The sequence below is a fragment of the Pundamilia nyererei genome, unplaced genomic scaffold (assembly GCF_000239375.1).
Source record: "Pundamilia nyererei isolate P.nyererei 1_Seehausen unplaced genomic scaffold, PunNye1.0 scaffold00256, whole genome shotgun sequence".
Taxonomy (NCBI): domain Eukaryota; kingdom Metazoa; phylum Chordata; class Actinopteri; order Cichliformes; family Cichlidae; genus Pundamilia; species Pundamilia nyererei.
The window spans coordinates 83,911-106,565 of NW_005187657.1; the positions used below are offsets into that span (position 1 = coordinate 83,911).

Below are 22,655 nucleotides of genomic sequence, written 5' to 3' on the forward strand. Positions count from 1 at the left end.
ACACACACACACACACCTGAGAGACAGCTCACTGCTGATATTTATGGGCTCCGCAGTTTAACAAGGATTTTATTTAAGGTCTTTTTATCCGGAACGACTAATTCTTTGGGATTTTAAGATTCATGTTTGCTGCCCCACTAAACCTCTTGTGAAAGACGTCCTGAACCTTACTGACTGTTTTAGTCTTGTTCAGTCGGCGCTCCCTCCCACAAGCGTGGACGTACTTTGGATTCAGTCTTATCTCGTGCTCTGTAATTATGTGATATTCTAATTTGCACTTTTGGTAAATGGCCTGGTTCTTATATAGCGCTTTTCTACTCTGAGCACTCAAAGCGCTTTATACAACTAATTCATTCACACAAGCACTTCTAAGCTTAAGTGCTAAGTATCTAGCATTCATAGACATTCACACTCCGATGGATGCATCGGAGAGCAACATGGGGTTAGTATCTTGCCCAATGATATTTGGCATGCAGACTGGAGCAGCCTGGGATCAAACCACCGACCTTCTGGTTAGTGGCTGATCTGCTCTGCCACCTGAGCTACAGCCACTTTTCTGATCACTGTCATACTTCAAATTTCTGTGCTGACCAGTTAAACCTCTGTTACCTGTGCGCGAGCTCTGCATCATCACTCCTGCTGGACATTTTTCTGCTGTTTCAGAATATTGGGGCCTTTATTTGGGCATCAGCCAGGCTCCGCTCCCTCTTCTCCAACCTGCTCACAGGCAATGTAAACGCGACAGCATTTCCCCAGTTTTGGCTTCCAGTAAATTTTAGATTTGATTTTAAGCTTTAATTGTTTGCTTTTAAGTCTCTAAATGGGTCGGCTCCCTCTTACCTCTCTGAACATACTCCTAACAGAGCCTTCAGGTCTTGCTGTTCCTAGAAGCAGACTCAAACACAGAGCAAGCCGGCCTTTACGGTGGCTACATCGTGACTTTGGAACGCTCTCCTTTTCGCATTAGGACCTCCCTAACACCACATCTTTATTCCCTTACTGTGACTCTTTTCTTTGTTTTTGTGACCTGTCTGTTGGGTTTTTTCCCAGTTTGTGCAGCACTTTGGTCAACCTGTTGTTTAAAAACATACTTATAAATACACTGACTTGAATTGACAGGACGCCTGCTGTAAACTTGTCATGTATGTTTGTAGTAGCAGTTGTCTGGTAAGGTGTAAATATTGATGCCACCTCACTGCAGTCCATGTAGTGAAGCCCCAGGTGAACAGAAACTGGAGCTAGGAGGAAGCCGTGTGCTGACGTGTGCTGCTGCTCACATCTTTAGCCTTTTGTTGCATCTCTAGGAACCAGCTTCATCTTTGAAGCAGAGCTCCAGCATTTGTACGCGTTTCAAACAAAGTGTTAAATGCCATTTGCCTTGACAAACCTCAGATTTTTCACCATGAGTTGGAAATGTTTTCAGACTCTCTGGAGTAGCTTTGTGGTCACTTCAAGTGGTCATTAGATTGGCACTACTGTGCAGCTGTCTGTGTCCCTTTGAATTGACAAACTTCAATGAAGTGAAGCACAAGCTCCTCACCAGTGGAATGACTTTCTCCTCTTCTCTGCATCGCTGCTTTAACCTTTCATGGCAGGTCTGAGGAGACGTCTGCAGGTAAACTGGAGCCAGGGAAAAAGCCAAATATGACATGTATCATTATTATTACTACATGAACTCATTTCATTACATAGGAATGCCATTTGTATAAACACACAACCTCAAAGACAGAGGTCAGTTCTCATCGTGTACATTCAGACGTGCACAGGATTCGTGCTTTGTTTCTTGATGCTGAGCTGCAGCAGGTTTGTTTGTGTGGGACTCACCAATGAGATCAACAGGAATGCAAATGTTAGCTGTAATCCAGTCAAACCACTCGCTGAGAACAGCATAGTCCACCTCTGGCATTTTCCCACTGGAAGAAAAACATGAAATAAAACTCTAATTCTACTCAAAGCACTTTATAAACATGTCTCATTCACTCATTCACAGGTTCTATCTGACCTAACGAGCTTGGAAAGCAAACCGACTGGACTTCTTGAAATGTCTTGAAGACGTTTCAGCTCTCACCTTAGAAGCATCTTCAGTTCTAAGGTCTCACAGTGATTTCACCCAGAACCTCCGCTGATAATGACCCACACCCCATTTCACACGTTGGCACATGATCACTAGCAGGTCAACAACACCAACTACGGCTTAAATACCCGGGACTCTCCACACATTGGAGGTTCAACCATAGACTGTAGCAGTCAAAGATCAAACCATCAACGCTCTGATTAGTAGGTGACCGTCTCTACCTCCCGAACCACCCCAGCTCTCTAAATTCCCAGAAATGTCAGAAATGCTCAGTTACAGGTTGGATGATTCATTTGAGACAGTTACATATTTTAAATGAAATGTTACATTTTAAGTAACTGCCTTCTCTGTTTACATAGCTGCGGCTGTGAGGCACTTTGGCCATTACTGCAAATCAACATCTGGACTATTTCATGGTAAGACTTGGCTACAATGATGCATGACTGAACACGACCTTTACATTAAAGACATGAGAACAGATGCTGAGCCTGACTGAAATAACAATCCATCCTCTCTGTCTGTACATAAATCACATGCACAGGTTGCACACTCTCCTACTTCAGCGCTGCAGGGCTGTGTTGTTCAGGTCAAACTGTGTGGATGATCCGTGGATCAGATTACTGTACCTTCTGAAGAGATTCTCCACAAAGATGTACTTGGCGCTGAAGAGAGATCTCTCCATCATCCTAACAGGAGCTGCCTGAAACCAACAAGAAACAGCACGTGTGCCAGCGTATCCGTTTGCATAACCAGCGTACAGCCATCAGTGTGCTAGCCCAGGCTATATGGGTGTTAGCATGCAACAAAACAAGCACAGAGTAAACCAGCTGTGGTGCTAGCTAGCAGGACACTTACCACAGCTGACAGGTGTCGATCCAGCATAGTGAGCTGAACGTAGGTCTGTAGCGTGATGCCCCAGCGCTGAGGATCCTGGTACATTAAAGCCTGCGGGGACAGAACCTGCAGGTGAACAGCTAGACTGACATGCAGGGAAGTCACACTACCAACCAGCACTCAACACATTCCCAGAGCATTTGATAAGCTTGACCGGACTCCTGAGGAAGCGGGAGTATACAGGTGTTTACACTCACCACATCTCATCCCAAGTCAACACTGTTCAGCACCGGCGCGTTAAACACCGGCGCGTTAAACACCGGCGCGTTAAGCACCGGCGCGTTAAACACTCCAGCATCATAAAAGCACAAAATGTTTTGGAAGAATCCTTCCAGCTCTGCACACTGACAGCACGGTCATGTACGTTACCAGAGGGTTGTGCCCTCGGACATCTCTCCATTTAGAGATTGGCTCTGTAAGGACCTGCAAGAAAGAGGCAAGGAGAGAGGAATACATTCGTGAACAAATGGTATACTTGGAGCTCGGTAACACTGGAAATCTTGAACGCACACAGCTACACTGCACAAAGACTGACTGACCTCGATACTGCTGGTTTTGCTGAAATATTCCAGACATGTTGTCTTCCCACTGGCAATGTTCCCCTCAACACAGATCTGAACACAGCAACGTACAGGCAGACTGTCAGACACTGCTGTGAGTCTCTGAATATTCATCACTTCCACTGAAAAACTATGGACGATCCGTCCCACATGAGAATCTGCTGTCCACATTAACATTCACATCATTCCCAGCATGCACCGAGGGGCAAACTCAGATTAAACATGGAGGCTCACCACTGCTTTCCTGTCCTCTCCATCCCGCAACAGCTTCCCTTAGAAGGGAGACAACACAGTCAGACTCGATTTCACTTCCTGTAAGTGTTATTGGTTGATTGATTTGAAGGGGGCTCAATACTGTGGGAAATAAAAGATAAAACCTCAAAGAGCTCGTTTTTAACTGTTTGTTTCCCCACATGTTCTTATGACGCTACTCTGAGTCACTCCCTTTTCATCAGCTACTGCTGACAGCACGCAACACGTTAACTGACTGCAGATACTCTGTAGGCTACAATTAACCTGAGTTCAGACTGAGGTCAGATCGCTGCTGTCGATCTGTAAGCACCGGGGCAGACATTTGAACCCGGCTGGTTAAACGCTGCTTTAAAGCTCGAGTTCAGCACGGGTCTGATGTGTCCTGACAGCGGCAGCACTGACCTGCAGCCCCGGGCCGTGTCCCGCTGCGGGCTCTGGACGGGACCAGCCTCAATCCCCCGGCACACGCTTTCCTCCACCCGCTCCATCCAGCCCACAAACATGCCGGCGCCACGGCACGGCGAGCGGACACGAGTGTGACACACACCGACATCAGTGTGCCATGTACACGATCCTCTGTACTCACCACACAGGAAGAAGAAGCGCCGCATTTCTTCTTCGAATTATAAGAAGCCGCATCACTGTCAAACAGCGCCACCTACTGTACTCGCCCCGTGTCCACATGAACGTGTGTGTTCAGCTTCCATCACTGACACAGTGTTAAAAAGGCCGAAGAAGAAGAGGCGTAGTTTTTCTCCAGAGCAGATCCGCGTTATTACACATGACAGCTGACCTGCACACTGTGTGTAGCCAGAAACAAAACGTCAGTGAGGAGCTATGGAGGGTAACTGTGTAATTTATTGTCCGATAAAAGAGCTAGCTGTTAATCGTTTCATTGGCCCGGAGCGTAGACACTGTAGACTCGGGCCAATAGGAGCGCCGAATCCCACTGTAGACGACCAATCGTCTGCTCGTCACCAAAACAACAACAACACGAAGCGGAAGAGCGAAGAAGCCGGCAAGTCCGCTATTTTTTTAATGGAAACTGGCATTTCTTCTATGTTTACGTCAAGTTACAGAGTCTGGATTTAGCGGAAACGACGCTGAACAGCGCGTTTAACCCTTTTGCTTTGTGGTAAATGTTAGCCGCGCGCTAGCCGCCCTTTTCTCGTCTTTTCAGTGGCTACACCTGCTTTCCGTGGCTCGTTACAAACGATCTGAGATATATGAAGTAGTAAGCGTATTTAATGCCATACTAGGCAGATTTACCGCACTGCCATTTACTACACATTTACCCGTGTTTGGCTATTGTCGTTGTAAACTTCCTTTAAACATGTATGATTCCAGGATGGGCACTTTTGACTTTTTGTAGTTCAGTTCACTGATTGACTCTCCTGCAGTGCTGTTTTCCTGTATTCATCACCTTTAATAAAGTGTCCTGTGTTACAGTAACAGTGAGTTGTGGATTTACTTAATGAATGCCTAAGTTGGGCTTTAATCTGCCTTAGACACGTGTTTTGTATTTTTTTATTATTAAGTTATTTTCTGCCAATAGGTCTAGAAACACATAACAGACCTGAACCAACGAAGCAATGTGTACATGCAGGCAAAGACAAGTTTTGGAAGTATTTGTACAACACATGCCTCCGCAACAACTTCAGCGTTTCCTGGAATTGATTAGGAAACACTAACAGAGCTATTATCTGTTATGTGAGTCAAATTTCCCCAGATAGTCTTGGTTGACTGTGAAGGCCATGGTGTATGATCACGCCATTTTCATAATCAACTATTCAGTCTATTTGTCACAGGACAAACAATCTCTCATAGCAAGTTTGTAATGATTTTACAACTCTTTTACCTTTGGCAAGTGAACTCTAACATGTCTGTCTGTAAATGACAGTGTCATGAATAATCCTTCAGCTTTTACCAGTACAAAAGTAAAACAGTTACATTGTCTCATCAGGAGAACCTAAAAGACTCCTCTTATGGCTAGTCTTTGCACATGATAATCACAGAAGAAAAGAAAGGAATTGATTTTCAATTGCGCTTAATTTCAGGAGACTTTCCAACCTGTTGGTTCAAAAGAGCCAAAAGAAAATCCTCATCGATGTTGGAGTAAAAACGAGATGCTTTTATTGGAAAATACACTAGTAATGCTTACTGTCCTGTCATTGTAAACCAGTCAGAATACATAAATAACTCATTGTGATCGTGCTGAAGACCACAGACAGCAGTCCAGGCGTCAGGTGGGATAAAGGAGCTGGAAACATCACCTGACAAAGAAAAATCAGACAACAAACTGAGTGAATAAAAGAAGGCTTCTTCGTTGCACATTTTTCACCAATCACAAGCCTGTTCTTTCACTCTAGACTTTCGACCAATCACCGATCAGGATGAATTGCACTGCTGTACTGTGCATCCCCGTCCGCACAAGAGGGCGACAAAGGAGTGTTTGCACACCGCAGGAGGAGGAGAAGAAGAAGAAGTAGCGTTCAGCATGGCCGCAGGTTGGGAGGCAAAGCTGCAGCTGGTCCAGAGACACGTCCGCGCTTTCCCAGACTTTCCCAAGAAAGGGATCCTGTTCAGGTAAGACACTGCGTTCTTGTTTGAACGGCCCAGCAAACGTAAGGTCTCTCCACTGGTCTACCGCGAATAGAAACGGGTCTCTGAGAGCTGTAACCAGGTGCAAGGGCACGTGTCAGACCCCCGCTACCAGGAAGCACACTTTGGCCCCGCAGTGAGCACTTAGGAACAGCCGAATAGTGTGTGTGTGTGTGTGTGTGTGTGTGTGTGTGTGTGTGTGTGCGTGTGTGTGTCGTGCAGTGCAGTGCAGAGGGAGGGCGGGGCTCTTCAAGGTAAAGCACATGTCATGTAGTCTGTCATCGATACCAGCTCAGTCTGGTTTTGACGAAAGTAAAGCCTCCCGCAAGCTCATCTATGACCTACGATTGTTTCCACAGCCTGAGCTTCAGACAGTGAACAGCCTCCGTGACCCGCTGAGTATGAGGTCAATATCAGTGTGTATTTCAAAATAAAATCCCTTTGAAATCTTGCTGTCAGGATGCCGCAATGGCTCAAAGCACTGAAAGCCTTCACTGTAGTCAGAGAACTGCTCAGAGGTCTTTGAACATGACGATGAGCTGTTTAATAAGGAATACATCACGCAAATGAATATGAAACAACGTTTAACCTTCAGGCTGTTAGTAGTTCTTGACGGTGGCAATATTTTCTTGCAACACTTTGATGACTGTGCATGAAAATTGCCACTCAGCTCTGAATGTTGCAGACACAGAAACTGTTGATCTGTTACAGTAATATAATCGGGTGTCAGCCTTCCAGCAGTGAAAATGCATACAGTGTTTTCTAATAGTACTTCCTACAGGTAGCATGTAAAAAGTAGTCCGCCCAACACAGAGCCCAGTGACACTACAACATCCAGCTACAGGCTGGTTCAGTTCAAATAACATGCAGTATTTGTTCAGTTAGTACTGTGCATTATAACTATGCCACCTACAAGTCAAAGGCTGGGTTTTGTCACTCCAATGTCAAATATAGATCAGAAATCAACACTTTGCATCTCTAGGAAATGAAATCTCTCTGTGGAAATGTATGTTATAATTCTGATGTGTATCCAAAAGGACTGGTTACTATTTAAGCCTGACCCTTTACCTGGAGGTCCAATCCCCCCAGTAAGTAGACGAACCACTATTCCTGCTGAGCCACAGCTACTCCCAGTATCAGCTGATCATAGGAATTTGCTGATATATCAGTATTGGGATTTATAACAGCTGATAAATGGAGACACAGGAGAAAACCCTTCAGCATGGTTTCAGGGTGTTCCTCCTGTGCTCATGTTGCATTGTTTGTCTATCAGAGGGTGGCTTCCCTCAGAAAAAGATCAGCAGTTATATCTGACTTTTAAGCCACCAAACAATAGCATGAGTCTTAAAAGCCCTGTATCTGCCAGGCTGTAAATGCTACAAACTGTTGTGTCTGAATCTTGCAGAGATATTTGTCCCATCCTCAAGGATGCAGCTGCCCTTAAAGCAGTAATTGACCTGTTTGAAGAACACGTGAGGAACATGTACCAGCACGTGGATCTGATTGTAGGTAAGAAAAACAAAAGCAGAGCTCTGAAACTGCTGTGCTCCACCTTTTTAAAGGTGTCTTTAACACACCTTAAACATCCTCTCAGCCAGCTGTATCGCATGCTTGGTGTTCGGAAAGTCCACTTTATTTGTGCAGCTGTGTGAGATATTGTGTGTTAACTCCTGTGAGTGTAGTGGTAAAGCATGTACACTCCATCAGATACTTCTGTTCAATATTTTTCCATCACTTGTTCTTAGTGTAAGCTGTCTTACAACGTCAAACATGAGGCCGCCCTGGACCCAGCTCCTCAACAACAGCTGATCAAAGTGAAAGTTGAGACTGGCAGGAAGCCGGCCTGTACCTGCTTGATCCTTAGTTTATTTACGTTCTTAAGCCAGTCAGGTCCGTGTAACAGTCAACAGCACACAGTGAATAAGTGAAAGTGGCTCTCTTTTTATCTGGTTAAGTTACCATGGTAACTCATGCTGAAGTTGGCTGTGTTCAGTTTAGGTTTAAAATTGCCTGGAAAGACAATATTTACATTGACTCTTTATTGTGCAACATGTGTGAGTTAAGCAGTGCTGTAATTAAACCATCACAAACTTGCATTATCACAGGATTATTTGTGATGTAGAAAATGTTGTGTTTGATCCTTAAGCTGCTGCCGAGTCTCTTTTAGTCTGTTGGAAGTGCAGCTGCTAGAGTACAAGAATATCTGTTACACACTGAACTCCTTTATCAGGCGGTGGGACCGTGAGCTTTACTGCTTCCATGCATCCATGTGCAGCCGTCACTTTAGTAGCAAACAGCAACCCTGAGCACGCTCAGACACACAATCACTCACAGAGGATTAAATAATCTTATCTGCAACAGTGCTGCAGTTTACTGCTGTTTCTATAGAATTCTAATCATTCAATCACAGTCATCATCTGATAACGTCTCTGGTTTGGTTCGGGCAGGTTTGATGTTATTGTGTCCTTTTAATGTAAATGTTGCTCCTCCCACCTCATTATTGCTGTTTGTGTGTGGCAGGTTTAGATGCTCGTGGTTTCCTGTTTGGGCCTCTGCTCGCCCAGAGGCTAGGTGTTGGCTTCGTCCTGGTCAGAAAGAAAGGCAAACTGCCCGGAGCCACTGTTTCTGTCTCTTATGATCTGGAGTATGGCAAGGTAAAGAACACAAGGACACACTCTGAAAGGTTTGTGTGTTTGGAGGGCGGGCAGGATGAAACTGTTAGAGATGAGGTACTAAGGACAATCCTCATAAAAGTGGAGGAAATATGTATTTTTGGACATTTCACTGCTCGACTTTTCCATGGGGCAGTTGAACGCATCCCTTCCACAAGCCGTATACAGAGACACTTATGGAAGTGTAGACACTATGATCCTATTCTGCAGACAAGGCAGCAATATCTTAGACACACCTTCAGCCTTACTGGCCTGCTGTAAGCGCTGCGTCCTATAGGAAGGATCCAGCACCACAAACCCAGGATGGGAGGGTTTGTGGTGTTTGTTACATAACAAACAAACAGTATACTAAGACAATGTCAGCTTGTTTTCACCTGTTGAAGTGGAAAATTAGATCCAGTTGAAGTGCATCCTTTAGGTCCTGTAGTGCTAATCACAAATACGTGCACTGCAGCTTGCTGTCATATTCGTGTTTTTGTTTGTGACGTGTCTGCACAGCAGCTCAGAGATTCAGAGACAGAAAACCCACTGCTAGCTATCATGATGCAGAAATGAGTCGAGGTTTACAAGAAACTCCGTTTCTCCTTTTACTGTTACTTGAGATAAGAAGTTTAGTCTCTGTTGCATCGTTGAGCTTGACCACATTCAGATCTCATTAAAAATGGTATTTCCTCTGTTCCTCCAGGCAGAAGCAGAGATCCAGGAGGATGCTGTGGCGCCAGGACAAAGGGTCCTGCTCGTCGATGACCTCCTGGCTACTGGAGGTGAGAAATTGCCCAGTTTAGATGTGATTCAGTCCCACTGAGACATGAATACAAGTTATGTTGCTGAATATTTCCCCTTACTGGCACTTCTGCTTTTACTTCAACATTAGATAATCCGTGTAACATTATGGATTCAGCGTTCGCAGAAACAACCTTCGTGACAGACGGCAGCTCTGATGCGTAGCGGTCGTTTCTTATGGTTTATGAAAGAAGCTGCACAGCTCGCTCGCGGCTGACACACAGCATTAATATTACTAGAATCTTTTTCCCCCAGTCTCATGTTGTGACTCTGGTTTGACTCTTTTAATTAATGGCAGCTTTCCTGTCTTGAAATGGAAAAGTTGACTAGAACAGCATCGTCCTGTCTGGGCAGTGATGCGCACTACTCGTCTTACTTTTCATACTTTGTTTAATCTGTGATGATTTTCCTTCACTCTTCTCCTGGTGAACTCGGCTGTTGCCTCCTCCCCTGTTTTGGCCCATAGAGTCGTGCACGTCCAGCGAGGGGCAGTTACATTTTGGAGGTCTGTCTGTGAAACCCCTCTGAGACGCATAACGTGAACAGGACCATAAGTTAGGCTAAAGTCAACCCAGGCTTTCAGCTCAGCTTGAAGCGAATGTTGTTGTGCGCGAGACACCTTTAAGCTTTCTTTCAGCTGCAGCAGCAGGGCTGTAATTCAAACACAGGCTTACTCTGCATCGGTCCACAAGTACTAACAGTTGCTGTTTTGGGTCATATTGATCCATATCACAGAACGTCGAGGTAATGAGGTCTGAGAGCTCTCCCTGTTTTCTGGAAGACTGAAAGAAAAGTTACCTGACAAGCCCAAATCCTGCTTTGCACTGTCGTCTTGGGTCCCCCTACTTCAATAAAAACTCGGTGTAGAGGGAAACAAAGCGGATTGGGCTGTTAGGAGAATCGGTGGGATGCGTGACTTTCTTTGGACTGATTTCTCTTAGGAAGTCTGCCTTTAAGACTTTGACATGTGTGTATTGCAGGGACGCTGCATGCTGCCGCCGAGCTGATGAGGAAACAGCAGGCTGAGGTTCTGGGCTGCATGGTGGTCATCGAGCTCAAAGAGCTAAACGGCATCGACAAACTCAAACCACACAGAGTCTTCTCCCTGCTTCAGTACTGAGGACACTCGACCCGGACAAGAAATCTCTTAATTTTACAGTAATTTTGTTTACAGGGTGTAGCTGCGCCCCGTTATTTTAATGGGATGTTACTGGAAGTACAGTGCGTCCAGTGTCTGAGCAGCATCCAAGTTTACTTTCCCTCGGCTCAGAAGGCAGGGTGAGTTTGACCCTGTCTGGGTTCATGTTCAGGCGTGACGACTCTGCCACTGGAAGGCAGCTGCTCGTCACGAAACATGAACAACTGTGATGGAAATAACAGGGAGTGCAGATGAGACTGAAATGACTAAGAATACAAAAGATGCAGCACATGAACACGCAGCAGCCTCCATCAATGTAATGACTGAAAAAAGAAACGTTCCACTGGAAATGACCAAAACCAGCTTTACTGGGTGTAACTTTGCAATAAAGTGTACAACACATCTGTGTCAGTCCAATCATGTAACATCTAAAAACAAACACTGGTTATCACTGATGACTAAATGATCATCACGGTCTATGCTGGAACATTTAAAGCCGTGAGACAAGCTTAATACTGGTTTAGAATCAAGTGTGCAGCTTAAATGGTCTTTGTGTGCAAGTCTTCCAGCTGCAGCCAGCTGTGCTTTGTTTGAGGGTGAGTGTCGTTGTAGAGCACAGCAGCTGTCATGGAGCAGGTCTGCTTACACATCAAACCAGAACGAGCCGAACACGAGCTGAAACTCCGGTTTGGTCACAGCAAAGTCAATCGTTACCTTTACTGATGAGTTACATCAGCCTGCAGCTGTTCGAATGGACCCGTTTTCTGCATCAGTAATGAGAACATCAAACACCCACAGCACCCTGCTGAGCTGTTTAAGATCCCCTCATGACCAATCCACCATTCGTGACAGCACAAAGCTGGGTGCAGCGCTTCACTGTGTTTCTTGAACATTATCATCAAACAGTGACTCTGAATCTAAAATACAAAATAGTTTACTGCATAGAAAAGTGTTCCTAATAACAAAGTCAGTACATCCGTGTTACACTTTGGATAGAAGGAAAAACAAAATTGGATCAGTGTTTCGAACAACTCAGCACAAGCATGTCAGGAGGACTCCTTCAACTCCATCCATGTATTATCCAAACCAGACGAACGTGCCAAAACCTGCGGACAACCACTGAAACGTGCTAAAAATACTGCGAGGTGGTCACGTTAAAGGTCAGATCAGAGTCTCCTCCTCTCGGAGTCTGCTGTTCACCGTGTCCGTCACAGTGCTGAGCTCCATGTTCTTATTCAGCTTCAGGTACAAGTCCTTCCTCACTGTGTGAAGAGTCAGCCAATCACCAGCCACTTCTGCCAGCAGATGGATGTGTTTCTCCATTTCACCTGTTGATTACAAAGGATCAGCCGGTCAGCTTCTACCTAGTGAATGCGGCTCTACCTGGTTCAGTTTTCTGCTACATTTCTAACAGTTACAAACAGAAACCCTGTGTGGAGGGAGATCTCAGCACAAGCACCACATTGTTCTTGTTTCGTGAACCAACCTGTGCTCAGAGAAGATCTGTAGCTTGCCACCATCCGGTTACACGCCACCTCCATCGTTAAAGCCGGTTTCTTCTCTGCAACAAACACACTGCGGAGAATCCGTGCCAGCTCCCCAAGTCGTGACATCATTAACAGGCGCTCCTCCTGCTTGCTGTTACGAGTCATGACTGCCTGGAGCTTCTGTGCCTCCTTTGCCCGAATCTGAGGAGAAAGCAAAGTAAACTATAAAGATGTGTTTGCTGTTAGAGACAAAAATCACATCTTAAAGAAGCTCCAACAGCGCTGTGGTCGACCCCCCTGAAGAACTGTGTGCCCGGTCTACCTACCCGGTCCAGCAGAGACTGGGACACCCCTTTCAGGGCATTTGGGACAGCTGATGTTTGGGGGACTGTGGGGTTCTCCTGGGATGTTGGCTCTTTGTGAGCAGCTTTGTCTTCTGTCTTCAGAGCCAGCCCAATCAGAGCCTTCTCCATCTGAACACACACAAAAAGCCAACACATTTAGCGTTACAGTAATTATACTAATATAAAGTTCTGTTAAAGAGCATCATGACAACCCCCGGCAGCCTACGTCTATTGCAGCATAACTAAGGGAGGATTCAGGGTCACCTGGTCCAGCCCTAACTATATGCTTTAGCAAAAGGAAAGTTTGAAGCCTAATCTTGAAAGTAGAGATAGTGTCTGTCTCCTGAATCCAAACTGGAAGCTGGTTCCACAGAAGAGGGGCCTGAAAACTGAAGGCTCTGCCTCCCATTCTACTTTTAAATACTCTAGGAACAACAAGTAGGCCTGCAGAGCAAGAGCGAAGTGCTCTAATAGGGTGATATGGTACTACAATAATGATTGCATTTTATAAAGCGCTGTACAATGCCACTATTCATTCACTCTCACATTCACACACTGGTGGAGGCAGCTGCAGTTGTAGCCACAGCTGCCCTGGGGCAGACTGACATCATTAAAATATGATGGGGCACAAATATACAAGAATATGATTTTGGATTTCCAAATATCCAACTACGCTCTCTCTCTAGCCCCCGTCACCCAAAGAAAGCAGTCCTACATGTTGGATGGAGCACACGTGCTGGTCAAAACGACTCAGCCTCCTAACAGTAAGACGTTCTTGTGACTACACCCACTGTTACTAAGTAGTGCTCACCCGTTTCCTGGAACTGAACATACAACTGAGAAAAATGCTGAATTAGGAGCTGCGTCGCTCCAAAGGGATCGATGGCGGTAAGCTGTCAGTCAGCATGTTCACGCAGACGGCTTTGATTAAACTTGTTCCTTCTGTCCTTCACCCTCATGAACAGTAGGAGGTGATGCGAGTTTACAAGTAACAACACAAAACACGTGACGCTGGTCTGGTGGCAGACTCAGGAGGGGCTACGTGATTAACTGAGAGGGGAAAGTGCTACAGAGTATGACACAGCTGTTTGTGATCGAGGTCAAGTGTTGAACTGACAGCCCTTCACTGGAGCGATTACTGCCCATGTGACCTTCAATCTTTTGAGACAACGCCACAAATGTGTGTAAACAACACCTGAAATTCAGAGTGCTATCACCTAACAGATATTAATCTCAGACTACAGTAAGCTCATCGTTTACGCAGAAGCGTGAGAGCGGCGACGCTGCTGCAGCACCTTCGGTGTGATGAGTGAGCGGGCCTTGTCGAGCACCTCCTGAGCTGTGGCCAGTTTCTCCGGGCGAGGAGTCTGAGGCAGTGCGCTCGTATGGACGGCTGGCACAGAGTCCACATTAAAGCGAGGATGCCAGCGGGTCAGTTTGTCTTCTGGAACCAACACTGGGGGATCCAACGAGGACAGGAAAACCTGCAGGGAAAAAAGGAGATTTAGGCAAAAGTTTGAGACGACAACAAAAAAGTAACTGCTGTGTGACTTATTAAAAAATGAGTGAACCCAAACTAGAGCAGCTGACCTTGTGGTGCTGTTTGACAATGGAAAGCAGGCTGTTATGGAACACGCGTCTTCTCTCCAGGAGACGAGAGGCTGACAGCACAGGTCGAGCCTCGCCATTTTCTGAGGAGAACAACCCCAAACACCCAAATCAAAGCCATGTACTGAGGGACAGTTTACAAATATGGTATTTGGAGAAAAGTGGTTGGCTGAGCTGAAGGTGACGTGCGCTCTAACCGATGATGGGGTCCACGGTCAGCTGGTAGCTTCCCTTCTTAATGCTGCTGTTGAAAGCTTGGATGTGTTTCTCCTGCCGGAACGTGTAGGCCTCAGGAAACACCGTCTTTATCTGACCCACGTGGCTCTCTTCAAAGCGCCTCAAAGAGGAAAGAAGTCCGTTATTATCTTTAGCAGCGAGCCACAGGTCCAGCGAGCCTTAGCTTAAAAACACACGAAGCTGCTGACAGCTGGAACCTTTCTAGCACAAACAACAGGACTGCTGACACATTCCACTTTCCCACACATTCTCAGCTTTTGTCTCACGAACTCATCCGACTAACCGAACACTTACTTGTGCATCATGTCCTGAACTCCCCGTTTGATCTTGGGGAAGGTCGCGGTCTCGCAGCGGTTGTACAACATGGCGACCACAGTGTCCATGCTTCTGAACATTTCAGCCAGCACCTTGTAATGGTAGGGGAGCGAGAGGCCTGGGGGGGCATCTTGAGCAAGAGTGTGGTACCGCTGATACGCTGGCTGCTCGGTGCTGGACACACAAGGGAGGACATTCACTTTAACATGGACTAAACAAAAGCTCATCTTTGGGGAAATGCAGCTTACTCTCACTTAGCTCTGCGCACATGTGCAAGTGCTCACCTGTCCTGAGCACGGGTCTCAGTCAGCTCATGCTCCGCTGCTGCTTTTGCTTCCTTCCTCTTCTGAGCTTGAGCTGCAAGCTCTTTGGCCCGAGCTACAGAGAGCTTCAGGGTCTTAGCTTCAGCAGAGGCCGAAATGATGGTTTCAGGAACAGCAGGGGAGCTACTGTCAGGCACTAAAGATGGAGAGGGTGTAGCTGAGGACGCAGTGGCAGGGATCTCATCTACACGCTTCTTAATCCTCAGAAGGCGTGACTTGAGAGCAGCGATGTCCTCTTTACCCAGGACCTGCCAGAAATGGAAAAAGGTGCCGTCAGCTAGGGCTGCTCAATTAATCGAATTTTAACCACGATCTGAGCTTTCAGTGAAAATAATGGTGATTATCATTTTTGCCATAATCGAGCAGCCCTACTCTCAGCTGCGACCAAAACACACCAGAGGTCATGTGTGCAGCCCTGCCCCCCACATGCAGATTAGCCATCATGAGTGTTTCTCTCTCACACTCAGCAACCTTTGTTAAAGAGAGGCGTGTTTCAGATATGATCAGGCTGCTCTCATTGTTCCAGTATGAACACCGATCGACTTATTCAAACTGCTGAGACTGAACCCTCTCAGGAATGATATTAAATCACAAGTTCCGTCTCTGAGAAACGGCATAGAAACATCTCATTTATTCAGCTGAGAAACCTCGTGAGATTCAGATTTAAAGCCAGATCAGTCCAGAGGAGCAAATATCCAGACACTACAAAGATCTGTGAGCATGACGAAGAGTACACAAAGCCTGCAACTACAGCGTGAAGGCAGGACAAAGCCTGTGGGTCTGTGTGTACATGCACACGTCTGTTACCTGTGCCGTGTCTGCGGGCAGCTCCAGTTTCTTCCTGGCAGACCGCCTCGCCGGCCTCTCTGCTCCTGCAGCGGCTGCCGGTGCTCCGAGATCCGCCTGCCGCCTCTTCTTGGCGGTGCTGTGCTCGACGGCTGCGGCGGACACGGTCGCTCCGAGGTCAGCAGAGCCCCGCTTGGGGGTGCGGGGGCTGGAGAGGGGTTGCTCCGCGCCATGGTTCAGCCCCGCGGCCTCGTCGATTACACGGAGAAACTCTTCATGAACTGTCGACGAACACGAGAAGGCGCTGCGTGGCTCTGCCGGCTTCGTTGGGCCGCCAGTGGCTTTCTTCGTCCGGGAGTAGAAGTCGGTAACCCGAGCCTGAGACATGCCGCTGGCCTCACAAGCGAACACGAAAACAAAACGAGGACGAGCAGAGCCCCAGCACACAGACGCCGTCTGCAAACGTTCTCCGGAAGTGCGCACACTGCACAGGAAGAAGAAACAAATTTTCGCGCGAAATGAATAAAGCCACGCCTCCCCCGGTCCTCTTGGTCGGAGGGTAAACCAGGACTGGAGCAGACCGTGGGCGGGCGTGTTCTTCTTCTGTGTAAAAGTTTTCCACACGCTACACACGGGCTTTGAGCGGTGCTGTGGATCAACATGTCCAGTGTCTGTTTGTGAAAGTGTAACTTTACCTGTCTAATCACCATGGTTACAGCAGGTGATCACGTTCAAATCACGCCACCTTCCCGATAGTTTGCTGCGTGTTTCAGTGACAGCTCCTCCTCTGCGGACACACACAAATAACACCGGTCCACCCAACCTTGTGGGTTCACACAAAGGGAGAATCTGTCTAACAAAGCACAGTAAAGGTAACGAGAATATTCGTGCTAAATATTATGCAGTTAATCATGACAAAGTTCAAAAGGGACATGAATGTGAAAGCTATCCTGAGACTTCTGGGTCACGTGCTAGAACATTTTGTCTTTACTTTGAAATGGGAAAATGTTGTATTTGTTTCTTTCAAAGGCAAAACGGAAGATGTATACTTTATAATAAATCTGTTAGCTATCTTAGCTAAATGTTATTTCCAGAAATGCAAATACAGTAGCCAAAAGCCTCATTTTAAACACAGCTATACTGATAACTGCTTAGTGGATCACTTAATAACAAGGCTATAAAAACAATTACTATTTGTACTAATTACAAATTATTTGAATGTAGGCTATGTAACTTTTTATATGCACCCCCTGGCATGTGTTGATCATGTTCAAATACATTCTCTGTATACTGTTGCTTAATAAAGTTGTTGTTGTTGTTTTTTGTTTTTTTTTGGGGGGGGGGGGGCAGAATAACACTAGATCACAACCACGTCACTGTGTGTCGACAGGGGCGTAATTTATTTATTTATTTAGACAGAGAGACCCCCCAAGGTTTAGCACGCTGATGAGCAGTGAGCTTTGAATGGTCCACAGCAGCCACTCAGCCACAGGATGACTGAGTGGACTGTGCGCCATTGATCTCCTCTGTGATTTGCAGCCGGAAGCTGGAAGATAAATCTGTGGCTGTGGCTCAATGCGGACACTGAGCCACAGCCACAGATTTATCAAATCCAAACTTTTGTTGACTTTGTAACTGAAACCTGTGAAAAATCAGCTGATATCTGGAGTTCTGTAATGTGGAAACATCTGGAGAGAACAAGTCGTAATTTCACTGCTTTGCAGTCAGGAGTGGCTGCTGAGCGCCACGAGTTTATTTCAATTAATATCGTTTTTCTAAGTCATCACATCAGGATCAACGCGGTGACCTCTCCACGCCGGTGCTGCGTCACCCTGCGTACGCAGAGGGGCGCTACCTGACCGCGTTATTATACGAATTTTGCCAAACTTGACGTGAGGAGCGGCCTCAGGTACCCCCAAGTACTGACTGACACGGGAGAGTGTGAAAGGGTCATTAGAAGAAGGACTGAGTGCTGTGAGCGCTCTGCACGAACTTTAACGCGCAGTCAGACTGCGAGAGAGGGAGGCGACTGTGAGCAGCTGCAGTATGAACGCCCCTCACACGGACCGCCCGTGAATCACTTTTTCCATGTGCCGCGGAGCCGCCTCAGCCCGGCCTCCAGCTTTCCCTACAGAAGACCCCCTCCCTCGGCTCAGCGCGAAGCGGAGCTTCAGTGTGAGTGTTCACGTTACGGAGTAACGGCCCGGACAGCGATCGGCCACCTTAGACCAAATGGAGTGCGTCTGACATCGAGCCAGCCTTCGTGCCGTGTGCGCGGCGTTGACGTGCTCTGCCATGGATCTTCAGGTGGTTGTCTGGCTCTTCTACTGCCTTCTGCTGCCCTCCGGCCTCTTAACAGGTAAGCTGAAAGAGAAGCAGCTGCACTGATGCCAGCACAGCGGCTCTCGGCTCGTCCGGGCTCGGCTCCGTGACGCACTGGGAGTTCGCCAGGGAGTCAAAACTCTCCACAAGTTTGACAGAAGTCGTACAGGCCGACACATTTCCACACTGCGTTTATAGTTCAGAGGTGTTCACAGAAACTCTCAGCCCTGCGTGTCACACAGCTCTCTGCTCCGGAGTTTGGCTCAAAAGTGTCACTGCTGCGCGTGCGCGTGCACGAGCACGAGCTTTTCTCCAAGGCGCTGATGTGGAAAACACCAGTTCACATTAGGTAACCGAACTGCTGCATGCACTGCAGGTTTTCCTGAGCGTGAGCGGAAAGTAAGTGTGTCTATTGCGCGTGTTAAAGCTGCCATCCTGTCTGGGCTGTGGAAAAGCTTGTTTGCGCCCCCGTTTCTCAGTCAGCCATCAGTTTAACAGTGGACATGATGAAATGCCTTTCAGTTGGGGCCTGCAGGAGAGAAGACGACCCTCTGTGTGTGGGACAGACAACAATCCAGTGGCTTGTTGGGTGGTGGGTCCTTGCTAAAAGCAGTGTGTGGCTGTGGTCTCCAGCAGCCCGCTGACACACCCTGCACTGACTCGACTGCACTGGTACTTTCCTTTACAGTTGTGTAAATATGACATGTTGGTGACGGTCATTCGTAGTATGTTGGGAGCAGTGCCATTGCTCAGCGGTTCATGCAGACGCTGTTTAAAGATGAAGGGTGTAGCTGTCCCAAAGCTTTTGGAAGAATGGTCTCCTGAATGTTGCTGAACACATCAGCAAACAGTTCGTACTGCCATTCTCCTCCTTTACCACCGCAGTGTTGTACTGCTACTCTTTCATAAAGACCTGCAAAAGGCTGGGTCCTGACACGTGTTTGTCTTCTTGCTCGCATGTTCACCGCAAACTTCTCTCAGTTGTGGTTTGAATCAGTGGTGCTGTTCTGTAAAGGCAGTCCCACACAGGTTCCTGCACGCGATACACTGCACTTCTCTAACAAATTCCTCTGAGAAGAATCACAACAAAGTTGTGATTTTGAGCATATAGTCAAAGTCTGAACTGTTGGCTTGGTTTGATCAGGTTCCCAGTGTGAAGCTGTACTAATATCATGGAAAACTCTGGTGATCACAGAGCCTCTTCTTAGGAAACCCAATAATGCTGATTCCTGCACAGAGCCCTCTGAACGCCACGGTCACATATTCAGTTAAAAATAACTACTGCTGTTTATGGATCATTTACACTATCTATTCTGTTTCACCCAAATACAAAAATAATGACTCTTTTCTGCCATTTAGGGATTTTCCAAATCTAAAGCCATGTTATTTAAATGTTTTTATGCCCAATCTGCTCTGGTTTAGGTTAGGAGTGTCATTCAGCAGAGTTTGTAACAAGTAAAATTAATATTCTGCTCAGATAAAACAGGAAGTGTATGTTTAGCCTAAATCCAGCTGGCAATCTCAGAGGACAAATGTCATAAGCTGGAATGTTAACAGTCTTACTGTGTGGGGCATGACTACTGTTGCTATGAAATGTTGGGAGACTGAGAGAAACAGAAACAGTCTCAGACAGGATGCAACTTGTTACAACGTGCAACATTGTGTCTTTAAACAGTTCACATTGTGATACAAAGGAAGTGAAACCCGACGATATAACAGCCAAGAGGACATTGCATCAACATTTCCTGGAGAATTACCCTCATCCAAACAAACACTTTGTGATCCTGATCATGTGTTGCTCTTCACACTAAAATTTCAAATATTAAGGGTGGTTGTAGCTCATCTGCTAATCCCAAGGTTGGTAGTTTGATCCCAGTCTGCCAAAGTGTCCTTGGGTAAGACACTGGACCTTGGGAGAATGTTTGATAGAAAGCACTTTTATGAATAATGTTTGAAATCAGTTGTTTCAAAACTCGTGGTACATTGACTTTTTATGAACGTTAGTGACAGTGATTTATAAAAACATGCAAACGTACGTGGAAGTACAGCTTCAAAGCAAATATTTGTTGTGAGGACCTTAATTTTTGATAGATAGCTGGCAAAGGAACAATGAGACAGGAGCTTCTTGTTGCTGGGAGTGTATTCCAATGCTCACAACCCAGAGTTGACAGATTCCTTCCACCTGTTTCTTTGCAGAGACAGTAAGAAAGTCCATTCCTTACATATAATGATGGATCAAGTATCAACAACAACAACTTTATAAGGGCTGTGGAATAATGTAGTTTACACAAGTACACTTCACTCGAGCGTGTTGAACATAAGTAGCGAGGTGTTATTTTAGGTTTCGGTGAAAGATCTGAATTAAAAAAGATGAGAGGGGAAAAAAGCGCAGCACCACTGGCTGGGTTTGTTTCAGACACAGACCTGATCTGAGTAACAAAAATGAGCCTGTTTACAAGAGAACTGTGTGATGTAGCCTAGTGAGTCAGAGTCATTCCACAGTAGTGCAGTTTAACAGGACTTCACAGCTCGGTGAGAAATCCTCGGTGTGTAGGAGTGAGTCAGAGAGAAGGATTTATTTGTGCTTTAATTTCGCCACCATCAGCACACTGAACAGCAGCTCATCTCACTGTCATTTCTAAGAAAAGGAAACTGTACAACCTGCTCTTGACTCGGAGTCCGATTTTCCTACGTGCTCAGTTTTAATGGTAAAGGTATACTGTTACATGTTGATGCCAGGAGGCAAAGAGGATAGCTACGTTTGGAGAGTTCAGAGTTGGGACAGCGTCTGCTTCAGTGCTGTGATTGGCCTGTTTGTAACAGAGCCTTAACTCATGGAATATCTGACTATAGCTGGAGAACTCATTTAAACACATATGAACCAGGGCAGAGCCAGTGCTTTCCTGCTCTCACAGGCCTTTAACATGCCGCACACTACAGTCACATTTAAGCAATCCCACAGACTGATTTAGTACGTTCATTCTTTGCACTTGAAGCACTTTGTCTCTCTGACATACACTGATATGTCTGAGTTTGCTGTGAGCCACTCAACCTGTATACTGGGCAGAAACATCCTTTGATAAGGAATAGGCTGCAAAGCACCGCTGAGTCTCACAGCTACAGACCTACACACTGTGTACCTGCTTGAAATACTTGGCAATAAGTACTGCTGTATTTTCACCCTGACACAAGTTTTTGTGCTATTTCTCTGAATATACAGATGACAGAATATAAGAGAATTCAGCATCAGGCTGCTGAACGAGTCTGCTCCTCTGCTAGCTAGACTAAGTGTTTTGCGTCTGTTATACCCAATAAAACGGCTCTGTTGTTTGTTAGTTTTGATCAGCTGGTATTCTTTCTGTGGTTTCTGGTGTTTGGTCAGTCAGTTCAACATTTTGGCAGCTTGTTGAGTGATTTCATCAGGCCCGAGTCAAAACTGTTTCTGTTCTTTAAGTGTTTGCTTCAAATCCAGGCTCTCACCTTCAACTCTTCCGATTCCTTCGGCTGATGTATCATCACAGACATTTATGTTATGCAGTGTATTTGTTTTTACTGTCATGGAAACGGTGCAGAGGAGCACTGGGCCATAAATGACACACACCAGCCACTTCATTAGGTACACCTGTTGAGCTGCTTGTTAACACACTTTGAACACAAGTTCAACATGAGCATAAAAATTTGGAAGAAAGTTCATTTGTGTGACTTGGAACGTGGCGTCATTGTTAGTGCCAGATGGGCTGATTTGAGCATTTCAGAATCTGCTGACCTGATAGGATTTTCCCACACAAGCATTTCTAGAGTTTACAGAGACTGGTCTGCAAAACAAGAAAACATCCAGTGAGTGGCTTTGTTGTTAGTGGAGGTCAGACTGCTTCAGGAAGACAACAGTGATTCAAATCACCGCTCGCTACAACCCAAGTATGTACAAAAGCATCTCTGAACACATCGAACCTTGAACGGGATGGCAACAGCTGTGGGCTGAGCAAAACTGGGCAATAAATGGATCCATCGGCGTCGTAGCAGTGGTTCAGGTGGCTGTAAATGTGTCTCTTATATTTTCCTGGCTCACTTTGTGCCCCTTAGTATCAGCTGATTGTCGTTTAAACCCCACGGCCCACCCAAGAATGTTGTTGACCATGTCTATCTATTTCTGACCACAGTGTTCTAGATCAGCGGTCCCCAACCCCCGGGCCTCGGGCCGGTACCGGTCCGTGAGTCGTTTGGTACCGGGCCGCGAGAGTTGAGGCTCAGGTGTGAAA

At 46.3% G+C, this 22,655-nt stretch overlaps 4 protein-coding genes across 8 annotated transcripts in view; 2 read left to right on the plus strand and 2 right to left on the minus strand.

Moving 5' to 3' along the window:
• tk2 (thymidine kinase 2) overlaps nucleotides 1–4,440 on the minus strand; it is a 6,504-nt gene extending 2,064 nt beyond the window's left edge. Inside the window, exons 1-8 of one of the 2 annotated variants that reach the window (XM_005749838.2) lie at nucleotides 4,367–4,440; nucleotides 3,763–3,800; nucleotides 3,508–3,582; nucleotides 3,338–3,391; nucleotides 2,930–3,019; nucleotides 2,701–2,774; nucleotides 1,825–1,913; nucleotides 1,541–1,620 (exon numbers count right to left, since the gene is read on the minus strand). In XM_005749838.2, coding sequence (XP_005749895.1) covers nucleotides 1,541–1,620; nucleotides 1,825–1,913; nucleotides 2,701–2,774; nucleotides 2,930–3,019; nucleotides 3,338–3,391; nucleotides 3,508–3,582; nucleotides 3,763–3,800; nucleotides 4,367–4,391 — 525 coding nt within the window. In that variant the 5' untranslated portion in view covers nucleotides 4,392–4,440. Of the gene's footprint in view, nucleotides 1–1,540; nucleotides 1,621–1,824; nucleotides 1,914–2,700; nucleotides 2,775–2,929; nucleotides 3,020–3,337; nucleotides 3,392–3,507; nucleotides 3,583–3,762; nucleotides 3,801–4,182 lie in introns of both variants that reach the window. The other variant, XM_005749837.2, reaches the window with a different exon arrangement.
• Nucleotides 4,441–4,731: 291 nt separating this feature from the next.
• On the plus strand, nucleotides 4,732–11,376 carry aprt (adenine phosphoribosyltransferase). The gene is made up of 6 exons (XM_005749836.2): nucleotides 4,732–4,798; nucleotides 6,150–6,366; nucleotides 7,787–7,890; nucleotides 8,902–9,035; nucleotides 9,739–9,817; nucleotides 10,817–11,376. The coding sequence occupies exons 2-6, from the start codon at nucleotides 6,278–6,280 to the stop codon at nucleotides 10,954–10,956; spliced, it is 546 nt and encodes a 181-aa protein (XP_005749893.2). The 5' UTR covers nucleotides 4,732–4,798; nucleotides 6,150–6,277; the 3' UTR covers nucleotides 10,957–11,376.
• Nucleotides 11,377–11,712: 336 nt separating this feature from the next.
• Nucleotides 11,713–16,853, minus strand: cdt1 (chromatin licensing and DNA replication factor 1). Of its 2 annotated transcripts, XM_005749835.2 has the most exons (10): nucleotides 16,770–16,853; nucleotides 16,096–16,558; nucleotides 15,250–15,536; nucleotides 14,945–15,139; nucleotides 14,611–14,750; nucleotides 14,396–14,496; nucleotides 14,101–14,289; nucleotides 12,788–12,934; nucleotides 12,461–12,662; nucleotides 11,713–12,302 (listed from the first exon to the last, which is right to left on the minus strand). In XM_005749835.2, the coding sequence occupies exons 2-10, from the start codon at nucleotides 16,459–16,461 to the stop codon at nucleotides 12,136–12,138; spliced, it is 1,794 nt and encodes a 597-aa protein (XP_005749892.1). In that variant the 5' UTR covers nucleotides 16,462–16,558; nucleotides 16,770–16,853; the 3' UTR covers nucleotides 11,713–12,135. The 2 variants fall into 2 exon arrangements, with proteins under 2 accessions (XP_005749892.1, XP_013770548.1); XM_013915094.1 differs by lacking the exon at nucleotides 16,770–16,853 and having other exon boundaries at nucleotides 16,096–16,751.
• An 871-nt stretch (nucleotides 16,854–17,724) lies between these two features.
• piezo1 (piezo type mechanosensitive ion channel component 1 (Er blood group)) overlaps nucleotides 17,725–22,655 on the plus strand; it is an 80,554-nt gene continuing 75,623 nt past the window's right edge. For all 3 annotated transcript variants that reach the window (XM_005749839.1, XM_005749840.1, XM_005749841.1), the window contains exon 1: nucleotides 17,725–18,433. In XM_005749839.1, coding sequence (XP_005749896.1) covers nucleotides 18,370–18,433 — 64 coding nt within the window. In that variant the 5' untranslated portion in view covers nucleotides 17,725–18,369. The remainder of the gene's footprint in view (nucleotides 18,434–22,655) is intronic.

Coding starts and splice junctions, on each gene's coding strand:
- aprt (XM_005749836.2), top strand. CDS start 6,278: ATGGCCGCAGGTTGGGAGGCAAAGCTGCAGCTGGTCCAGAGACACGTC. Junction 7,891..8,901: donor GCACGTGGATCTGATTGTAG/GTAAGAAAAACA, acceptor TGTGTGTGGCAG/GTTTAGATGCTCGTGGTTTC. Junction 9,036..9,738: donor ATGATCTGGAGTATGGCAAG/GTAAAGAACACA, acceptor CTGTTCCTCCAG/GCAGAAGCAGAGATCCAGGA.
- cdt1 (XM_005749835.2), bottom strand. CDS start 16,461: ATGTCTCAGGCTCGGGTTACCGACTTCTACTCCCGGACGAAGAAAGCC. Junction 15,537..16,095: donor TGCCCGCAGACACGGCACAG/GTAACAGACGTG, acceptor CATTTCTGGCAG/GTCCTGGGTAAAGAGGACAT. Junction 12,663..12,787: donor CCCAGTCTCTGCTGGACCGG/GTAGGTAGACCG, acceptor CTTTCTCCTCAG/ATTCGGGCAAAGGAGGCACA.